The sequence below is a fragment of the Girardinichthys multiradiatus genome, chromosome 13 (genome assembly GCF_021462225.1).
Source record: "Girardinichthys multiradiatus isolate DD_20200921_A chromosome 13, DD_fGirMul_XY1, whole genome shotgun sequence".
NCBI lineage: Eukaryota > Metazoa > Chordata > Actinopteri > Cyprinodontiformes > Goodeidae > Girardinichthys > Girardinichthys multiradiatus.
In genome coordinates, this window is record NC_061806.1 from 28,476,733 (window position 1) to 28,498,827 (window position 22,095).

The 22,095-nt window shown below is 42.1% G+C and overlaps 3 protein-coding genes across 4 annotated transcripts; 1 reads left to right on the forward strand and 2 right to left on the reverse strand.

Moving 5' to 3' along the window:
- Positions 1 to 562: 562 nt before the first annotated feature.
- anxa14 (annexin A14) lies at positions 563 to 7,987 on the forward strand. 2 transcript variants are annotated; one of them, XM_047382937.1, is made up of 13 exons: positions 563 to 657; positions 848 to 897; positions 1,058 to 1,154; positions 1,239 to 1,327; positions 3,006 to 3,119; positions 3,202 to 3,292; positions 3,377 to 3,456; positions 3,814 to 3,852; positions 4,059 to 4,149; positions 4,218 to 4,313; positions 4,390 to 4,445; positions 7,433 to 7,540; positions 7,623 to 7,987. In XM_047382937.1, the coding sequence occupies exons 2-13, from the start codon at positions 871 to 873 to the stop codon at positions 7,680 to 7,682; spliced, it is 948 nt and encodes a 315-aa protein (XP_047238893.1). In that variant the 5' UTR covers positions 563 to 657; positions 848 to 870; the 3' UTR covers positions 7,683 to 7,987. The 2 variants fall into 2 exon arrangements, with proteins under 2 accessions (XP_047238893.1, XP_047238892.1); XM_047382936.1 differs by lacking the exon at positions 563 to 657 and having other exon boundaries at positions 664 to 897.
- LOC124878819 (putative protein TPRXL) lies at positions 7,927 to 10,378 on the reverse strand. The gene is made up of 2 exons (XM_047382938.1): positions 9,542 to 10,378; positions 7,927 to 8,828 (listed from the first exon to the last, which is right to left on the reverse strand). Exons 1-2 carry the CDS (start codon positions 9,593 to 9,595, stop codon positions 8,091 to 8,093), a joined length of 792 nt encoding a protein of 263 aa, XP_047238894.1. The 5' UTR covers positions 9,596 to 10,378; the 3' UTR covers positions 7,927 to 8,090.
- Positions 10,379 to 20,253: 9,875 nt separating this feature from the next.
- LOC124878704 (putative mediator of RNA polymerase II transcription subunit 29) lies at positions 20,254 to 21,427 on the reverse strand. The gene is made up of 2 exons (XM_047382798.1): positions 21,289 to 21,427; positions 20,254 to 20,859 (listed from the first exon to the last, which is right to left on the reverse strand). The coding sequence occupies exons 1-2, from the start codon at positions 21,361 to 21,363 to the stop codon at positions 20,254 to 20,256; spliced, it is 681 nt and encodes a 226-aa protein (XP_047238754.1). The 5' UTR covers positions 21,364 to 21,427.
- Between the last annotated feature and the right edge of the window lie 668 nt (positions 21,428 to 22,095).

Consider the following 22,095-nt stretch of genomic DNA (forward strand, 5'->3'; position numbering starts at 1 on the left):
CTGAGGAAAGAACCCTGTAAGTTCTGGGAGACTATTGCATCAGTTTTTGATGGTTCCATGCAACTCATTGAACACATGGGTCCGTGAAGGAGGATACGGCAGCTCAGCTGTGTTTGCAGCAACAACACAGGAATCATGTTTCGCTGCAGGTCAACGCTTAAACCAACCAGAGTTGCAGCGGTAACACCTGTAAGGTGTTATAAAGTCGTTTGGATCAGACCAGGTCCTATGGTGGCTGTAAATCCTCTCCTGAAATCCTGTTTTCACTCTGAACCTCTGAGTTGCTCTTCACCTGCTCTGATATGATCAGCTTGCACGTAGATGGCTTCTCATCACCTTTTTGCTGTTATCCAAGTTAATCTGGAGCTAACGGAGCATCACCTTTTGTCTGAGCTCCAATCAGGTCAGCGTCATGCTGCACAGAAACGGCCCGAACAAACCTGCCTGTCAGGATTCCTGTTTATCCTGGAACATATCGTTTTCCAGGTGGGTTGTAGGAGGCCTTACATGGACCAATGCGCGGACAAAGCTTAGAAAATGCAGAGCTCTGATTGGCCAGGAGTTGGACTGGCAGCAGGTGGGTGTACCTGCAGCAGGTTTGCCTCTGTGATCCAGGACTGACTGACTGAGGAGGGCAGAAAGAGACACAGACTCCAGGTAAGGGGAATGATTTTGTCTGTGAGAAAGATGCTGGAATATCATCTGTAGCTTTCAGTCAGGGTAAACCTTGAGGGTCTGTGGAGTGTTTCTTCTCCCCAACTGGTGGAAGTGTGGTTTTACATAAAGAGAATAAAACGTTTCAGGGTTTTGGGTCTTTGTTGCTGATTGTGCTGATTCTGTGTCAAAGTTGCTCTTCTGTAACCTGGAGCCATGGAACCTGACTTCTTCCCCTCTTCTGTGAGTAACACCTGCACAGGTCTCTGATACTAACATCAAGATAACATCTGCTGCGTTGGTTTTTTACAACCTGCTCAGGAATGTGGCGTGTTTTACATTCCTCAGGTTAAAACTGACTTTAGAGTCCTGTCTTCACCTTGTTTCTCTGTGTCCCTCTCAGGACATGTGGTGGGGGACTCTCGGTACCGTCCGACCCTTCTCCAACTTTCAACCTGACAAAGATGTGAAAGAGATCCAGGAAGCGGTGGGGAAGAAAGGTATCAGCTGTGTCAGAGGCATTCACACAGTTTTCCTCTGAACCACTAGGAACCGTGAGTCTAATCTTTGTGGACTTTGTTCAGACGTGGTGACACTGGTGAGGATTCTGACCAATCGCAGCAACGCCCAGAGACAAGACATCGCTAAGAGCTTCCAGGAGCAAACAAAGCAGGTAAGCAGACAGGTGTAGACGAAGGAAGAAGCAGCCTCCCTGTTTCTCAACACATGCCACTGGGTTACTGCTGCACTTTGATCCTCTGAACTTTGTGTTTGCCAATCAAATATGAGTGTGAACACACCTGTGTGTGCAGAAGGAGATCAGCTCCGAAGCTTTTCAGATGTTATGAACTCCCAAACATCACATTCCTTAGTCCGAACATCTCCTTTCCATCCTTATCACATCTTTCCTAATGTTCTAGCTCCTCCCTGCAGGGATTAGAGCAGACCATCAATTCTTTTTTTCAGGGATTTATGGTCCGCTCAGTAACTATAAGGTGCTTAGGTTCTGTGGTTGCAGAACAAGCCCACATCATCAGCCCTCCACCACTGTGCTTGACAGTTGCTATGAGGAAGATTGTGCTGATGGTTTTTCTAATTGTCATGTATGACCTTTATACTTTAACCAGCTAACTGAGGCCTGTAGAGTCAGAGATTGAGCTCTTGAGTTTTTGGTAATTTCTCTTAGCTTCACACTCTGACCTTGAGCTGAGATGTTTTCCACTTGGGAATAATCTTTCTCTCTGTAGAAAGATGGACTGAGGTAGTTTGAAGATGACTTGAGAACCTTTCATAGGTTGATGAGCAGTTGCTTCTCTGGGGTCACATTAATTAAATGCACGTTTAAAAACATCAGAGTGAACAAAGAAAGTGTCTCAGAATAAAACAAAACAACAGGAAAGCACAAGTAAAACAGCACAGTGATAACTTTGAAATAAATACAGTGGAGGTTGAAAGTGAATGTAAATGATGTCATCATTCAGTTCAGTTTGAAAAGCAAGCAATAAAAATTTGATTTTATGATCTTCTTTGTCCTTCAGTCTGGTTCTCAGACCATCTCAGAGCATCTTCTCACCTTCAGGAGATCTGACAGGAAAAAATGTACTAATCTGATCTCTGGTTTAAAAATCAACAATCGAATAGTAAATTGAATTACGTAAAGAACCAAGATCCACTTTAGGACAGGTGAGATGTTCTCCTGCTTGTCTGTGAGATGTCGAGCTGCAGCATTTTGAATGAGTTCTAAAGGAGATAACAGACTAAACCAACCCACTGCCGATGCCTTTCCGCCTTGGCATTGTGTTAACATACCTGTGTCCTCCAGAATGGCAAACAGACATGCCTCTGCTATCTTAGATGACGATGATTAGATCATGAAATCAACCGACTCACTGCTGCTGGCTGATACTTGCGGCAGTGAGGGTGTACTTAGTTTTTCACTCAGCTTTTCCATCCTGGCTTCACCCCTATTCAGTAAATAATGACAGTGGGAATAAGTTGTGTTTTCTTCCCTTGAGGTGAGACTGAACATGTTTATAACTTGAAAAGACCAGATCAATTTTCTTCTGTCCTGATATGTTTAAAACCTCCAAACGACAGAGGAGAACTTTCTTTACACCACGACTGTTTAAGAGTTCTTCCTAAAATCTGCCTCTGGTTTGGACATAAATCTGTTGAACAATCAGAGTTTCAAACCATCTTTATGTAATCCGATAATGAAACAGACAGAACCTGGGTCTGGTATTCAGGTTCTGCACCGCAGTGCAGCTCTGAACAATCCTCAGAGCTTCAGAACATCTCCCGATGTTGAAACGGAACATTGTCTGCTCAGAGGATTCTGCTCTGTGTTGTAGGACTTGAGTGCAGCTCTAAAGAAGGTCCTTTCTGGAGACCTTGAGGATCTGCTGCTGCAGCTGATGATGCTCCCGGATCAGCTGGAGGCCCACCGGCTGAAGGGCGCCATGGCGGTGAGCCTCTGTGTCTGATTGGGAATTTATCCGGAGGGTTTGGATCTCTGTCCAGATGTTCATCTTGTTCGTGTGTCTGCAGGGTTTGGGCACAGATGAGGAAACACTGCTGGAGATTCTGTGTACCCGCTCTGGAAAGAAGCTTAAGGAAGTCAGTGCTGTCTACCGACAGGGTGAGTCTCTGGACCTTCCTGCTCTAAAGGGGTCCAGTCTGGTCCCTGCGGTTGGTTGACTTGTTGGATTTTCTCTGCTTTCAGTGTATAAGAAGGAGCTGGAGAAGGAGCTGAAAGCAGAAACCAGTGGAGACTTTGCCAAACTTGTTGTGGCTCTGCTGAATGTAAACTGAGTAATTTTTCAATTTCCTCCTAACCTTGAACCGCATCAGAACCTTATCAGAAGTTCGGGTTTTCAGGAAACAGAGAACATGCTTGATTACTAAAAGTCTTGACCTAGAACATAAAATAGAAGCACCAAGACAAAAAACAATAAGAAAAGCAAAATAATAAGAAGAAGAACATTCTCCAAAATTTTCTCCAAGAGTCAGTTGATCTAAAAAAATGAACTTCTGATCTGTCCTGGTCAATGTTCTCCAGAATGTAGAACAAAATGCTTTCTGGACTTTTGATAATCAGTTTAATTTGTTTTTAGTCCCAACAAAGAATTTATGAGGGGTTTTAATATTTTCTTCCAACAGAAAGAAGTTTCTGCAGGTGCTGTTCAGAGAGATGTTCAGGTATTCCAACTTTTTCTGCTCTTAATACACTCAGGATCATTTGTAACCTTTTACTGAGGCAGAGGAGGATGATGCTAGCTGCACCTGTCTGCACTCTAGCAACCAAACAATAATTTCCTGCTACATAGAAAAGGTTGAGTATCAGAAAGCAGCTTCTGTTTTTGAAACAAAGTGACTTCAGCTCAGCTCTGTTTGAACGTTTCAAGGCTCTCATTGCGTCTCTAAGTGGAAAAAAAGCTGAAGCCGGACCATGGATTAACATCCTGACATCCAGAGACTCGGATCACCTGGATAAAGGTGAGTCGGTGAGATGAAGTCTGCTGGTGGAAGTGTGATGAGTCTGCTCACTTTGAACGTCCTGACAGTGCTGATGGAACTGGAGCTGGAGACCGGCCAGATGGTGGATCAGATGGTGGAGAAACGCTTCTCAGGCGACTTTCGACTCGGTCTGAGAGTTTTAGGTGAGGACATGTTCCAGGTTTGACTTCTGTTCATATTGATCAGCTCCTCATGGTTCTGTGTTTTGCGTTGGAACAGTTCAGTGCATCCAGAACCCTGAGGTCTACCTCGCCCAGAGACTGGTCCCCATGAAGGTGAGATGCTGACTGATGAATAAGTGAAGGGATCTTTGCTTTTTTTTCTCTATCTGAAATTATGCTTTCCATTTGGTTTCCACATGCAGCGCATTGATGGTGGTGGGAATAATTTGATTTATTAGGATCTGTCACATCTAGAATGGCCACTAGAGGGCAGTATTTAAAGCCTCTGTGAGAACAGTGTGTTGGCTTTGCAGAGACATCACAGGCGCGTAGGTAGACCTGGGCTTCCGGGGCAGGAGCCCCGGATGTCTTCTGAATAGCCCCTTCTTGATTGAAGAAATTTAGAAATATTAAAAACATGCAGCCACAAAATGGTATTGGACTTCACATTTTTATTTAATCAGATTTTTTCAATTGTGTTCCATATAATCACGTCCCGCTCCACCTAACCTGACAATGAGTTAAACGGAGAAGACAAGAAATAGCTATTTGCGCACTGGCAGCACCACGAATGCGCAACTATGCGCACAGCCAGAGACGGATTCGATTCTGGAGAAGTCCAGAACAGCAGTTTACTCCACGTCGACCTGCCTCCTTCATTACCTGAAAAGTCACACTGAGCGGCTCAAACAGGGATCATTTCAGAGCCCTGTTTTTCAAAGCCCTGTTTCGAAAGCTCTTGGTATAATTAAAATAAATGTGTTTTAGGATTTTACCATTTGACTAAGATTTAGGAAAATCAACTTTATACCCCTTTCGTATTTGGAAATATAAGAATAAAGACAATGGGAGCCTCGGGAATGGAACACTTTGATGAAAATGTAACGTTTAAAAAATGTAATTTATATAGATGACAAAAGAAGCACATTTATCTGGCCCAAACTAAACATCTCTGAGTTTAAGAAAAATGTTTGTCAGCAAAATTTCAGATTAGGTTTTTTTTCTAAATACCTCAACATGTGTCATTATTTGCTTCTGCAAAATGGTTTTTCATCAGGCCTAAATTCTGTTTCTCCTTGTCCTTCATTCAGCTTCTAACAAAAATAAAAAATAAAATTATTGCAAACCTTTTTCTTTGATTCACAATAATTTACATTCAGTCTAGAACCAGCCGAGACAGAGAGCTGGTACAATATGTCCTATATTATTTAACCTTAATTTACATATAAATTGTCTTATTGAAATCTAAATATTTTGGATTTGGGCTAAAGCCCCCAATGTTTTGAGACCCTAAAAACACCCCTGGGTCACATGATGGGTTTGTGAGAACCTGGGTCATCATTCAGTGCAACTTCCAACCATGTGGGGCATACGTACGTAGTTGTGTAAGGAGATCAGGGTTGTCCAACTCCAGTCCTCGAGTGTCCTGCATGATTTAGATGTGTCCCCATGAAATCAGGACACCTACAACATGCAGGACTCCGGCCCTTAAGAAATGACTTCGGTCACCACTGCACAAGATGTTCCAGCTCCTTGCAAGCTGACTCATGTCCATCCTCATCGTTTATGTGCACCAAGTTACATCCAGATCAGCTTCCGTTCTTTCATATTTTACAAATATTTATTTAGTCTATTTGAAAAGTAGTTTTAGCATTAAAAAAAAAGCTTATTTATGACCGCCACAACTTCAGGGTTCATAATATGCGACGCAGACAATTCATTTTTGTGTACTTTTTTTTCAGACATGACAGAAATCTGCTGCTGATGTATTTTCAATTTAAAAAATCAGCTGGATGGTTTAAGGGTCTGCTCTGACCGCAGACATCCGAATATTCCAGTAATATATTTAGAAACATGAATATTTCTTGTTACTGCAGCTGCTTCTGTTTGACCAAAATGCTTCATGAAGCTTTAACAATTTGTAATAATCCCGGAATGAAATCCTGTCCATGCCTGAGGCAAACATCCTCTGGATGAAACATGTTTCCTGCTCTGTAAACCTGACTGAGCTCAATGAACAGCTTAATTCGTATTTCTGGGTTCAGGTGTTTAAAAAATCATTCCAGCTTATTCATATTTATTTTTAAAGTGTGCCTTAATATTGGAAAATACTCTCATATTTATACAAATACAGTCCTGGTAAACAGTAAGAACAACCTCTGACAGTTGCAGAGTTTGATGGACATAATTAAACTGATCTGGGGCCTCATGTATGCCCACAAAAAGTTTGCGGCGCATTATTTCACGCACAACTCGGCGTGTACAAAAATGAACGTCTCGTGTAATCCAAGCAAACTTTTTCAGTTGACATTAATGAAACTCACCTGAAATATGACTCTATTCAGAGTTATTTATTTAATTATTCAAACCGGATGTTTTTTCATGAGTTTGAGGATTTATAGTTCAAACCAGAGCGATGAAACTGAATCATAAATAGCGTACCTTTCAACCGGAGCTTCTCAGAGGGAGCTGACTGACAGGTCGGGTATTTAACAGTCATCCCTGAGCCATGCCAGCCATATGGGTCGGCCTCATCCGTATTGCTCTGATCCATAAAGTTCATCTAAACTGTGGCTCTCTGGGAAAGTAATCTGAGCTCCTGGACTCATACTGCTATAAGGAACCCATCTGGAAGTCAATATGCTTTAGTGAATAGAAAACATTTGAATTTACTGTGTGTGCAACTTATTTGTGATGCGAAAATGTGTCTCACTATAATACAACATTTTCCTCAACTCACGATTCCTTAACACTATAATAATAAATTTAATTATCCTAATAATAAAAGTTGTGTTTGGAACAAACCTCATAAGCTCCGTGCGCGATTGCTGACTTCCAGGTAACAATTTTTATATATATATTTAATACCACCAACTTTTTGTATGAAATCTGCGCTCTCTTTAGTACATCAGGCCCCACCTGTTTATCTGCTCGCCACAGATTCATCCCCGCCATCATTTATTTAACTAAGCTGAGGGAGAAATGTAACAATCCTCCCTCGCTGCTGATTTTAATCTAATTGCCCCTGCTGCACTTAGAGTACTGTCAGGACTCTGCAGGTTAAACTGGTCTTAAACCTTCTGACGGACCTCTCTATGCAGACATCGTTGGTTCAGGGGATCATGTTGTCCCACAGCGAGGAGGACCTGCTGAGCATCCGGGCAGCGTTTCGCAGGCTGAGCGGCTCCTCTCTGTACTCGGCTCTGCAGGTTGGGCTCACATAGTTTCATTCACCTCCATTGCATCATGTGCATCAGTTTCTGACATGTTTGTTCTCTGATTGTCTCTCAGAACCATTTTAAAGAAGAACATCTGCAGGCGCTGCAGGCCATCTGTCGATCTGAAGATTAAAGGGAAACGTCCGCACCAGGAACCACTTTATTCATATTTCACAGTTACTTTTCATGTTAATGTTTCTGAGCTTCACCTGTAACTTAACTTTCACCACTTTGTGCAACTAGAAACAACTTGGTTCCTAATTTTTACTGTTTAACATGAGGACTTCTTCCCCCTAAACTCATTAAAACGGAAGTATATCTCCCAAACAACCAGCAGAACAGAGAGCTTATCATATTTACATGAAACTGGGCAGAACCAAGTTTTCAAATCTTTAATTAACCAAAAACCTCCCCAGAGAATAAAAAAAAAAAACAACACATCAATGGTTCTTCTTTTGCTCAGATTCTCCACCAGCATTCAGGAGAAACAGGAAACCTTCTCTGAAGAGGCAGAAATGCTTAATTTGATGATGTTTGAGGCTCACAAAAGGAACCGACAGAGCAGGAGAGAAGCTGCAGAGAGCAGCAGAGGAGGTCTGAAGCCACAACATCCACCATGGATGACAATAGAGGTGGTGGTTCTAGTGCTCATTTGAGTGCCTTTAGGCTTGTTATGTGGAGTCATGGTGGCTGAGCTGGAGGAAGCTTCAGTTGAAGCATTTTTCATGGTTGTTGATTCAGTAGGTGGTGCAGATGAGCTGGATGGTGGTGAAGATGTGGAGTTGGATTGGTCGGAGGGTGGTGCAGATGAGCTGGATGGTGGTGAAGATGTGGAGTTGGATTGGTTGGTGGGTGGTGCAGATGAGTTGGATGGGGGTGAAGATGTGGAGTTGGATTGGTTGGTGGGTGGTGCAGATGAGTTGGATGGTGGTGAAGATGTGGAGCTGGATGGGTCGGAGGGTGGTGCAGATGAGCTGGATGGGGGTGAAGATGTGGAGTTGGATTGGTTGGTGGGTGGTGCAGATGAGTTGGATGGTGGTGAAGATGTGGAGCTGGATGGGTCGGAGGGTGGTGCAGTTTTTGAGCTGTTTGGTGAAGCTGTGGTGGTTTCCAACGTTGATCCTGGCCTGGACGTGGCTGAAGCTGATGTGGCCGTCATCACCACAGATGAGGTTTTAGGTGTTGTAGATGTAATTACTATATCTGTAGGTGGCGCTGTTGCAACAGTTACAGTAGGCTGAGTAATATTTGTTGCTTCAGGTGTTAGATCCCAGTGAACCTAGGTGGACAATCGGTTTGATCAGTGTCAGAAATATTGGGTTTAACAGGATGTCATGAATGTGACACAGATGTTGGACCAGAAGGTTGGACAAATTTTAGTAACTGAACAATAAAATGATAAATGGAGTGAACTTAAACAAAGCTTTTCCAAACATACTGACCACTCAAAGGGCTTTACACTAAAGCCACATGCACACGCGGTCTGCAACTTGGGTTAAGTGCCTTGCCCAAGGGCATATCGACATGTAGTAAGTGGACGCTTGAATCGAACCCACGACTTTCGGATTGCAAGATAACTACTCTCCTCACTGAGCCACAGACGTCTCAATGAAAGGTCATGCATGAAGGCCCAAATAGGCCCATACAGTTTAATCTGTCAATGCGTCTGCTGAAGGTTCTGGAGTTTTTTAACTTAAGGAGCTCAGTGAAGATCAGAAGAGGAGAATAACAGATTTAAAGATGTCGGAAAGAATTTTGGAGCCAGTTCTAAACATCTGCAGATTCCAGCATCTTCTGTTCAAACAACTGTACAGAAATCAAAGTTATTCAGATCTCTATTATTAATTTCTAAAGTAATATGCATAGAAAATGCTGTTTTTAAATTACTTCAGTCATTAAGGGAAGAAAAACCTTTCTAAACCAACTGAAAACAACCTTGCTAGGACAAAAAGGGTCTCCAGTGATTGAGAATGAATAATGGTGAACAGATACCTGTGTGGATGTCTGCAGAAGCAGACAGAAGATGTCCAGAGCCGTTGTCTTCATGGTGCAGAAACCAGAGGAAGAGAAGTTCACCTGAAAGCTGCGATGTGACCTGAGCTGGGTCTAATGCTACTGAACCGAGAAGAAACTCTCCACCTTTATAAGTAACCCTGAGGCAAGGTTGAAAATATTTCCTTTTCCTTGTGATGTTGAGAAAGGGTTTAATTTTTATCCAACGTTATGTTTGCTTGTTGGTGCTTGAAGGCAAATGAGACAATTAATTTCTTCAGGTGGATCATTGACTACCTGAAAAACAGTGGAAGGAATTTTCTTAAAGGAAATAACAGCTGCAAGGTGAAGGTCATGGCTGACATGTAGGTCAGGTCATGGGATGAAACTGGGACATTACTGTCGCGCTCTGTGGTTTAGAGTGACCAAAGCACAGACAAGAGCTCGGCAGTAGCATGTTTAAAGGAGTCTTCTTACTTTATTTAAAGAATAATCCAAAGGTTTTCCAAACGTAGCAATAACGTAGCAAAATCACTGCAGATACAAGAAATCCAAAAACTAACAAAGTTGATACTGCAGGAACATAGTAGGCAAAGTACATAGACAAAGGTAGGTGAACAGAGATATGAACGGGGATTCGAACAGAAGGAACCAGCGAGGAACAAACAAGAACAGAGAGCTAATAAATAGAGGGAAGTGGAGTATGGACCAATGAGAATGAGAGATAGGAAATCAGGGGAGATGAAATTCAGGTGTGGACCAGGTAGTAGAGAACTGAGAGAAAGTGAATAGTTGCTAAGGTGACAAGGCTAGAAACAAAACGAAACACGAGAGCTAAACCATAACATAAATCCAGAGGGGAAAACATGAGGGAAGCTAGACAGTAACATAACCAAAGGAACCTGACTACAAAAACAAAACTATAAATAACAAAACTCAGGGAAAACAGATCAAAGCAAAACTATAGACGAAGATAATAAACCAAAAGAGACATAAGAACCTAGAATAATCATTAACTAACGCAAACTGAGAAACTAGAGGGAATAGAAGAAACACCAAAACCTAATAATTAACAAAGAACCCATAAAGGAAGTCTGACTGAAAATAAACAAAACCTAAACCACAGAAAAGGAACCAGGACGAGGAGGAACAGAGAAAATAAACTAGGAAACAAAGAGCGCAGGTGAACAAATACCAAAACATAAATAAACACAGATATACTAAATGGGAAACTAAACTAGAAACTACAAGAAGACAAGGGAACTAGAAAAACCATAAACATAATAATAGTCAAATTCATAAGAAAACCATCACAAGTAATAGAAAAGAAACCACTAAAAGAACTTAGAGAAATTCCAAACTAATAGAAAACACAAGACCACAACAAAACCAAAGATGTCGCTTCACGACATTTACTGTGATTATAACCAGAACGAGCTTCAGAGAAAATCTTCCCGAGTCTCCACAGAATCAGGAATCAAACCCAAGAAGACCGCTTTCCCCACGGTTCATGGTCTCTCTGGAGAAAGAGCCACGGCACCATGAGCTGCTTCATGAACACAACATATTTAGACTGTAAACAAAGGCACTGCAGCCCCAAACCACACAGAACAAATGCTTGTGGCAGTTCTCTGTGCTGGTTCTGTTCAAAAAGAGACCGTGCTGACGTTCTACTGAAGGGGAGGTTTGATTCCTAGTTGTCCTTGACTGTGACGGAGCAGAACCCAGAAACAAGCAGGAGGCAGAGGTATAGATCACAGAACATGAAACTACCTCCATGAAACACTGCAGAGAAAAAACCCGATCAGGACACTGAACAGAACATCTACTGTTGGTTTTATGATTATTGATTATAAATATTTATCAAAAATTATAATTAAAATAATAATTTAGAAGAAGTAAATTCCAACCAAAAATCATTTCTTACGAATAAAGATCAGAGATACACTCTAATGGTGTGACTATTGGGCTCACAGCACTTATAATTACCATTAGTTAATTATCATTTATAATTAATAATTATTAACCAAAACCATACCAAACGTCACTGTGTTCTCAACCATTTTACCGTCTGGTGGGACTCTGACCTTCTTTTGACAAATACTCACTCTTACGCAGAATAAACACAATCACCGTCTCTTTATCTGTGTGAAAATGTATTCAACTAATAGTCCCTCTTACAACCTAACTATTCTGGTCCAACAACGTTCACCTAACTAAGCATGCACTATTCTACAAAAAGGCATATACTAATAATCAAAAATAAGGACGTGTGTTGGAGGGTGGGTGGAGATCAAACCAGCAGTTCACAGACAAATTAGTATAACACAATTTGGATTAACGTGGAAAGATGAACAAAGGCAATGGGACTCAACAAGTTCCACACGGGCAGCGCCCTTCGGGTGTGGCTTAGCTCCTTATCAGCATGCAGTCATAAAACCCCCCAAAGCAGGAACTACATAAACCACAAAGGGCCATTAACTATAACACAATGAGCTACACACAAGGCTCAGTTCCTATCCTCAGTCTGCTTAAAGAATCTACTTTAACCTTAACTGAGTCAGTGCTAAGTTGTTGAAAACATAGTAGATGCTTCTGGGTTGAACAGTGTTAAATAGCAATCAGAAAGTTCTGCAGAACTTCAGTAAAGCATTGCATGCAACATACAACATAAAGCACACTTAGTTAAATGAATGGGGATTCTAAAATCACCCTTACTATCCTACTGTATCCTGCCCAGGTAATTTCTACAGCACCTAGAGGAAAATTCGTCTCCTTTGGAAAACCTTTTACCCTGTTGAAGGTAACCCCTGTTACCTTCAACAGGGTAAAGTGGATCTCCCGGTCTTCTTATCCCAGTGAGACTTCTGATGAGGTTGGCCAGTGATGGAGAATGGAAATGAAACCCGCCTGCGAGCTTTTGATTCTCCAGGGATTACCTCCTCACCCAGTCTCATGAACCGCATCTGGAATGGCGGCTAAAAGTTGTTTCCTCAACTTTTTTTAACTCTGATGTCAGCTTCGATGTCCATCGCTGCAACAAATGCTGAGCTGTGCATATCGAACTGTGCAGCCCAGTCAGTCCATCCGACCAAAACGGATGACCCAACACTACCAACGCAGGAACTATCACTGATTATTAGTGATTGATACTTTTTAAATAAAGCCCAAAGACCCCATGTTTGCTGCATCGGTTCTGTATCCAAGCATGGAGCATGAAAGACATTCTAGATCATGAAGGGAACATAATCAGAACCTCCTGAAACATTAAGCATTTGTTCCAGAGTCTTCATGAGGTTTTCCACGAATTGACAGTATAGTTTTTATAAACCTTAATATTAAACCGCACTGGCTTTCAGAATAAATCCAGAATAAGGTTCTGCTTCCGGTATCCCGAACCCCCTTGTTCCTTTCCACTGTCGCTGCATGCTTGCTCATGAAGAGGTGTTGCTGTGATGTTAAGCTTTGATTTAACTTCTTAATTGGAATAATGTACTGTACTGTATGATACAGACTGGCTTTGACTGTATGAAACTAAAATGAAGTCAATATGAATTGCATCTGTTTGTCTTGTAAAGTGACCTGATGTTTTCTGCTGTGCGCTGGAGCTACAGGAATAAATTGGACTCAAATGAAAAATAAAATATCTGTCATGGAGCGCAGACCTCTGCCAGGTCAATAGGGTCACTGAAGCATTTCAGCTGTTTTCTATACTGATGAGCTCTACTCTGGATGACTTCTGGTCTTTGCATGTCAGCCGCTGACAGGTTGAGGAACCATGTAGGAACTCCAGGTTGTCACACCATGGTCTGGCAATGACAAAGAATCCTTCAAAAACATTCTGGATCCAGATGGTGATTTACATCATCACCAAATTTTATTAATCTGTCCGAATGTGCACCCTGTCTAAAAATTTCATCCTAATTTGTTCATATTTTTTCAGATATTTTGCTAAGAAACAAAATCCCTTGTCGTCTGAAGTCACCCTAAGCCAATCTGCTGTGCACTGTTGTAACACTGTCAGGGTTAGGGTTAGGGGTGCTACAACAGGTCCAGTTCAAATCTAAACTGCTCAAAAAAATAAAGGGAACACTCAAATAACACATCCTAGATCTGAATGAATGAAATATTCTCATTGAATACTTTGTTCTGTACAAAGTTGAATGTGCTGACAACAAAATCACACAAAAATCATCAATGGAAATCAAATTTATTAACCAATGGAGGCCTGGATTTGGAGTCACACACAAAATTAAAGTGGAAAAACACACAACAGGCTGATCCAACTTTGATATAATGTCCTTAAAACAAGTCAAAATGAGGCTCAGTATTGTGTATGGCCTCCACGTGCCTGTATGACCTCCCTACAACGCCTGGGCATGCTCCTGATGAGACGGTGGATGGTCTCCTGAGGGATCTCCTCCCAGACCTGGACTAAAGCATCCGCCAACTCCTGGACAGTCTGTGGTGCTTCGTGACGTTGGTGGATGGAGCGAGACATGATGTCCCAGATGTGCTCAATCAGATTCAGGTCTGGGGAACAGGCGGGCCAGTCCATAGCTTCAATGTCTTCATCTTGCAGGAACTGCTGACACACTCCAGCCACATGAGGTCTAGTATTGTCCTGCATTAGGAGGAACCCGGGGCCAACTGCATCACCATATGGTCTCACAAGGGGTCTGAGGATCTCATCTCGGTACCTAATGGCAGTCAGGCTACCTCTGGCGAGCACATGGAGGGCCATGCAGCCCTCCAAAGAAATGCCACCCCACACCATTACTGACCCACTGCCAAACCGGTCATGCTGAAGGATGTTGCAGGCAGCAGATCACTCTCCATGGTGTCTCCAGACTCTGTCACGTCTGTCACATGTGCTCAGTGTGAACCTGCTTTCATCTGTGAAGAGCACAGGGCGCCAGTGGCGAATTTGCCAATCCTGATGTTCTCTGGCAAATGCCAAGCGTCCTGCACGGTGTTGGGCTGTGAGCACAGCCTCCATTTGTGGATGTCGGGCCCTCATACCATCCTCATGGAGTTGGTTTCTAACTGTTTGTGCAGACACATGCACATTTGTGGCCTGCTGGAGGTCATTTTGCAGGGCTCTGGCAGTGCTCCTCCTGTTCCTCCTTGCACAAAGGTGGAGGTAGTGGTCCTGCTGCTGGGTTGTTGCCCTCCTACGGCCTCCTCCACGTCTCCTGGTGTACTGGCCTGTCTCCTGGTAGTACCTCCAGGCTCTGGACTCTACACTGACAGACACAGCTAACCTTCTTGCCACAGCTTGCATTGATGTTCCATCCTGGATGAGCTGCACTACCTGAGCCACTTGTGTGGGTTGTAGAGTCCGTCTCATGCTACCTCGAGTGTAAAAGCACCACCAACATTCAAAAGTGACCAAAGCATCAGCCAGAAAGCATAGGTACTGAGAAGTGGTCTGTGGTCCCACCTGTAGAACCACTCCTTTATTGAGTGTGCCTTGCTAATCGCCAAAGATTTCCCCCTGTTGTCTTTTCCATTTGCACAACATCATGTGAAATTTATTGTCAATCAGTGTTGCTTCCTAAGTGGACAGTTTGATTTCACAGAAGTTTGATTTACTTGGAGTTATATTGTGTTGTTTAAGGGTTACCTTTTTTTTGAGCAGTGTATTTACAATCAGACCAGTTCATCCCAGTAACAACTGCACATGCAGCAAGCGAAACGGATTTAAGTTTAAATTGAACCAGAACCTGGAAGTAAATGAATCTCAGTTTGTTAAAAAAAAAAAGGTAAGGCAAGTTTATTTATATAGCGCTTTTCAGCAACGAGACACTTAAAGCGCTGTACATACAATTACAATACAATCACAAAGAAAATAAGCACAGATACAGAAAAACAAATCAAATGATAAAATCAAACAACAGAGGTAATTTAAAAAAGTAAAATAAAATAAAGAGAATAGAATGATGGATAAGAAAATGAAAGGAAAATTGGACTGAAAATGTAACTAATAATGTTTAGATGGCACAGTCAAAGGCCACTCTAAACAAATACGTTTTTAATCTTGATTTAAAGCAACTTAGGGTTTTGGTGCTTTTACAGTTTTCTGGCAGTTTATTCCAAATTAGTGGAGCATAAGAACTAAAAGCTGCTTCTCCATGTTTGGTTCTGGTTCTGGGTATGTAGAGTAGATTTGAGCCGGAAGACCTGAGAGGTCGGGCTGGTTGATACACTGACAACAAGTCTGTAATGTATTTTGGTGCTAAGCCATTCAGTGATTTATAGACTAACAAGTATTTTAAAGTCTATTCTCTGAGCTACAGGGAGCCAGTGTAGGGACTTTAGAACCGGGGTGATGTGCTCCACTTTCTTAGTTCTAGTGAGGACGCAGGCAGCAGCGTTCTGGATCAACTGCAGCTGTCTGATCGACTTTTTAGGCAGACCTGTGAAGACACCGTTGCAGTAATCAATTCTACTAAAGATGAACGCATGAATTAGTTTTTCAAGGTCCTGCTGAGACATTAGTCCTTTAATCCTGGAGATGTTCTTTAGGTGATAGAAGGCCGACCTTGTTACTACCTTTATGTGCCTCTGAAGGTTAAGGTCTGAGTCCATCACTACACCCAGGTTTCGAGCCTGACTGGTGGTTTCTAGCTGTATTAACTGAAGCTGTATGCTAACTTTTAAACGCTCTTCCTTTGGTCCAAAGATTATTACTTCAGTTTTGTTTTGATTCAGCTGAAGAAAATTGAGGCCCATCCATGCATTGATTTCTTCTAAACATTTACCCAGCGCTTGAATGGGTTCATGGTCACCTGGTGACATCGTAACGTATAGCTGTGTGTCGTCTGCATAGTTATGATAACTTACGTTGTTGTTTATTAAAATCTGAGTTAGTGGAGTATGTAGATATTGAATAGGAGGGGCCCTAAGATGGACCCTTGGGGAACGCCACATGTGATTTTTGTGGTCTCTGATGTAAAGTTACCTACTGACACAAAAAAGTCCCTGTCCTTCAAGTAGGATTTAAACCAGTTGAGTGCTGTACCAGAAAGGCCGACCCAGTTTTCCAGGCGCTCTGGAGTGATCAACAGTATCGAATGCTGCACTAAGGTCCAATAATACCAGCACTGTGGTTCTTCCACAGTCTGCATTTATACAGATGTCATTGAACACCTTGACAAGAGCAGTCTCTGTACTGTGGTGAGCAGGAAGTCTGACTGGAAGACATCGAAGCGGTTGGTCGTTGTTAGGAAGTTGTTTAACTGCTGAAACACAACTTTTTAAATAATCTTACTGATGAAGGGGAGGTTTGATATAGGCCTGTAGTTCTGTAGTAGCAGCTTGTCCAAGTTGCTCTTTTTCAATAGAGGTTCGATAATTGCTGTTTTCAGGGCCTGGGGGAAAACACCTGACAAAAGGGACGTGTTTATTATTTGTGTTAAATCAGATGTTATTACGGGCAAAGCTTTTTTAAGGAAAGCTGTGGGTAAAAGATCGAGACAGCAGGAAGAAGAGCTTAGTTGCTGTATGATTTCTTTTAAGATTTTGTAGTTTATTTGTTGAAATTGGGAAATTTTGTCAAAATCAGCTGTAGTTGGAGACAACATTGGTACTGGAGTTGATGTGGATGTGCTGACTGCCTCTCTGATCCTTTGGGTTTTTTCAGTGAAGAAGTTAGCAAATTCATTGCAGGCCCTGGTAGAGTGGAGTTCAGATGCTACAGTTACAGGAGGGTTTGTTAACCTGTCGACCGTGGCAAATAATGCACCAGCATTGTTAATGTTTTTGCTGATGATCTCAGAAAAGAAAGATTCCCTTGCATTTTTCAGTTGTAGGTTATATTTGTATAGTCTCTCTTTATAGATAATATAGTGAGCCTGGAGTCGTCTTTCGCCACCTGCGTTCAGCTTTTTGACACTCCTTTTTTTCTGACTGGTGGAGCACTTCTCCATGGAGACATTTTCTTCCCAGAAACGACTTTCACTTTAATTTGAACAATTGAATCAATGATGTCTGAGATTTTAGAATGAAAGTTATCTACTAGCTCATCTACAGTGTTACAGGGCAAAGTGGAGGTAGAAGAGTAAATCTGGTTAAAGGTTTCAGCAGCACCGTCCTTAAAGATGCGTTTTCTTATCATGTCTCTTTGGCAAACTGAGTCATTGCAGATGATGCTTTCAGAAATAACAGAAAAGTGGTCAGATAGAGCAACATCAGTTACAGACACCTTGGAAATGTTTAGACCCTTAGTGATGATCAAGTTTGCTGTTTAACATGTTGAGTCAAACCAAAATTTCTAAGAGTGTCACATAGATCTATTGCACTGATGTCTTCAGGATTGTCCATGAGAATGTTGAAGTCTCCTACAATAATTAAACAGTCATAATCAACACATGTCACAGATAAAAGCTCATCAAAATCACTGAAAAAGTTTGTTTTGGACTTAGGAGTCCTGTAAATATTCAAGAACATGGTTCGGAGACACATATTCAAAAGAGTCAAATTTGCCCAGAAATATTTTTTTACACTTTAGTAAATCTTTAAACAAAGTGGCCACCCCTCCACCTTTTCTTTGCTGTCTGCTCTCACAAAGAGCTTCATTAAATTCATGTAACCATGTTTCTGTTAAAAACATAACATCAAGATCATTGTCAGTAATGAAATCATTGATTAAAAAAGAGATCTAAGGTTCAATAAAGCCAGTTTATATGACTTAGTTGCTGATATTAACTCTGTGTGTGGTTGCACCTGACAGTTTATGGTTTTTGTTGATTTTCTATTACTGGCCGATTGTTTCTGCAGGAGCTGTTGGAGGCAGCGTTATCATTGTTGTTGATACTCCATGTTCTCTGCTGAAGGTCGAAGCTGCTGGCCGATTATTTACTGAATAGAAGAGATTAGATGTGAGACGTCTGGCTCCTGGCTTGTTCAAACAGAAACCATCTTGCTTGAAGAGTTGTCTTTTTTCCCAAAAAATATTAAAGTTGTCGATGAAGTTCACAGGTGTGGTAGCACGTTTTTTTCAACCACTTATTAATCATCAGAAGTCTGGAAAAAATCTCATCTCCACTGAAAATCGGTGCAAAGGGTCCGCTGAGAAACACCTTGATAGTGAGACCTCCAACAATATTCAGAAGACAAGTGAAATCCTCCTTCAGTCCTTCTGATTTTTTCTTAGCCACGTCATCCATGGCTCCACAGTGTATAATAAGGTTTTCTAGAGGCGGGCGCTTTTCTGTGATTGCAAGAATATCGGACACCACATTATTGGTACCAATCATAACTTCTGTGTTTTTCTTGTTGCAGAAGTTTTTAATCCCATCACAGCTGTGTTGCCCACTATCAGGATTCTTGGTCTGGTGGGGTGCTTTTTCTCTGGCAATTCAGGAGAAGATTGTTTAGAATGAAGGGTGTTCTCAAACCTTTTATTATTCTCAGAAGATGGATCATTTTCCTGGTTTTCATTCTGTACTGGGGCAAATCTGTTTTGGAGGGGAACTCCATCATTTCCAGCTGTCTCACTCCTATCAGTTGTTGTGACAGCAGCTCGCTGTCGAAGTCTCCTTCTCTCAGGGGAAACGGGGACATTTCTCTGTAATTCTGGCCATTCTAATTTATTTAATTGCTGAGATCTTCCAGTGAGTCGTCCACCTTGATTTTTTGGGCATGCCCCTAAAACATGCCAGAGGTTTCTGCCGGTAGGTTTATTCTCAGAGTTCTGATTGCTGGCTGAGTTGTTGAGCTGGCTGTCACTGTTTGGGACCACAGGCAGAGTTGAATCATCATTGTACCCCATATTCACCCCCACATTCACTTCTAGTCCATGGATTTTCATCTCCAAAACAGCCCATTTCTGTAAACGTTTGTCGAAGTCCTCTGTGGTGAAGGAAGGCATTTTGTGTTGATTAGCTGGCGTCAACTTGTCCTGCTTTCGAGTTTGATTATAAAAACATCAAAATCCTTTAAAAAAATTTAAAAAATAATAATAATAATAATAATCCTTGGGAGTCGCTGGTAAGAAGTTGTTTTAGTCCAATATTTCTGTAATTTTGGCTAAGAGATAAAAAGTTAAGAGTAAAAGAATGCAAGGAAGCAGGGCGCTTTGGAGAAAAGCGTCTGAGCAGGCAGAGAGGTAGAAGCAACGGATTTAGTTTCTGTCTCTAAAACTGGATGCCCTGGTTTCTGTTTCCTCTGATGGGCTGCTCACCTGTCCAGGTGTGAGTCTCCCTCTTACCTGCAGAGTCAGGGAGGACCCGGAGCATAGGGAGGACCCTTACCATAAAACACACTGAAGTACAAAATCAAACTGGAGTCAAAGATTTATTTTATCTTCATTTGTTTTATCTTTACATTTTAATATTGAATCCATATTATAAATACAGATATCACACATTATAGGAAACATTTTCAGTCGATCATTTTAATTTCAGATATTTGCTGAGGGTTAATAGATAGTTTATCTAACATGTTAACACTAAGAGTAACACTAACCACTACAGTCTGGATTGATCTGTTTGTCCAATCAGAGCAGGTGTGACGACGTCTCAGGCTTGAGTGAGTCAAAGCAACATTATCAGTTATATATGATTTAAATCAAATTAACAAGTTAATCTACAGAATAAAACAGCAAGGTGATGATGGAGACCAGTCCTGTTTCTACTGCTGCTGTGTCTCTGTTATCTCAGGTGGGCAGAAGATCTGATCTACTGCTGAAGATCTTTAGCCTAACAGGACTAGGCAGCCAGAATGATGAAGGAGAAGATCAGCAGACTGATAGAAGAGAAGCTGCTCCCTCCGTTTGCTGAGTTTATCTTTGGTGGTTTGGTTGTGGTGCTTTTCTGCTGCTGATTGCTCCCATCAGACTGGTTGCTTCCACTGCTGCTGGTGGTCGTGTTGGTGCTGGCAGTGCTGCTGGTATTGCTGGTGTCTTTGCTGCTGGTGCTGTTGTTGTTGTTGGTGCTGCTGGAGTTGTTGGTGGTCGTGTTGGTGCTGCCGGTGCTGCTGGTATTGCTGGTGTCTTTGCTGTTGGTGGGGTTGTTGTTGTTGGTGCTGCTGGAGTTGTTGGTGGTCGTGTTGGTGCTGCCGGTGCTGCTGGTATTGCTGGTGTCTTTGCTGCTGGTGCTGTTGTTGTTGTTGGTGCTGCTGGAGTTGTTGGTGGTCGTGTTGGTGCTGCCGGTGCTGCTGGTATTGCTGGTGTCTTTGCTGTTGGTGGGGTTGTTGTTGCCATTCCCATTGTTTCCATTGCTGTTAGCGTTGATAGTGGTAGCCGTGGTGCTGATGGAGGTCCATGCTGAAGTGGAGGCAATGTTCTCATTCGTTGTAGTTGGAGAATCTTTGGACTGATGGAGGACAGAAACAGATTTAGGACACCATCGTCTTGAGCTACATTTAGTAGAAAAGTCCACTAGGTCAGTCTAAACTACGTCTTAAAAACGGCTCAAATGTGAAGCCGTCCACATGAAGACACCTGTTGTCCATTTCCCAGCAGCCATTTGACTTGAACAAGAGGAGAAACACACAGGAGGGCTACATTTGGTTCATTCACCTGAACGTGTGAAAATCCAGACCTTCGTCTAAATGGAGTGCCGTCTAGAGTTCCCTATTAGTCCAAATGTAATGGATGCTAACCGATGTCTGACTGGGTTAACAGGTTCTGGTTAGGACAGCTTTAAACAGAATCAGACAGTAACATCAAGTGTTTGAGTTAAAGGATCAGGGTCAGAGGAAAAATCAAATATAGTTTTAGTTTTAGCAAGCAGGTGTTTTACCTGAACTAAGCCCATCCGGAAGACATTAGACCCCAGCAGAGACAGAGAAAACAGCTTCCAGACCATGGCCTTCATGCTGGATGTTCAATGAGCTCCTCTCACTCTCAGTCTGATACCAACCGTTGTGTCGTCTTCCCCAACACTCTCTAAATGGGTAAAATCTTCCAGAAGCCAGCCTTTTATGCCACAGAGATCACCTCAGTCTCCACCCTGCCATGAACCACCAATGCAAAACATCCCACAGGATCAAATGAAATCCATCTGTCCGCGAATCTAGGAGACACCTAAAATTACACCTGGGCTCACCTGAAGCTGTCTTGTTCATTTACGGAAAAAATTGCTTTATAAGATAGTTCTGTGGCACAAAGACGGACTCTGTAACTGTGGGGCCCAGAAGGAAACACAGGGCTCAGGCCCCCCTTTTCCATTTTTTTCTTACAATTTAAACTTTGCAAAAGTTTTCACACTCCTTGACCTTTTTTTATAAACTGTTACATTAGAACCACAAAGTTCAATGTATTTTATTGGGATTTTATGTGACGGACCAACACAAAGTAGTTGTTTTTATATTTTACCTTTGATTCTCCATACTTCCGTTTCCGTTCACCTTGCTGCACCTGAATTTCCCCACTGAGGGACAATAAAGGATATTTCTATTCTATAATTTGTCAAAGACGAGACGGTGTTCTAATTTGCAGAAATAAGAATCAGTCAAATGTGGCGTGTTTTTGTTTTCAGCTCTTCTGACTCAGTACTTTATGGAACCACCCCCCTTCTGCAGGTACAGCTCAGTCAGACTGGATGAAG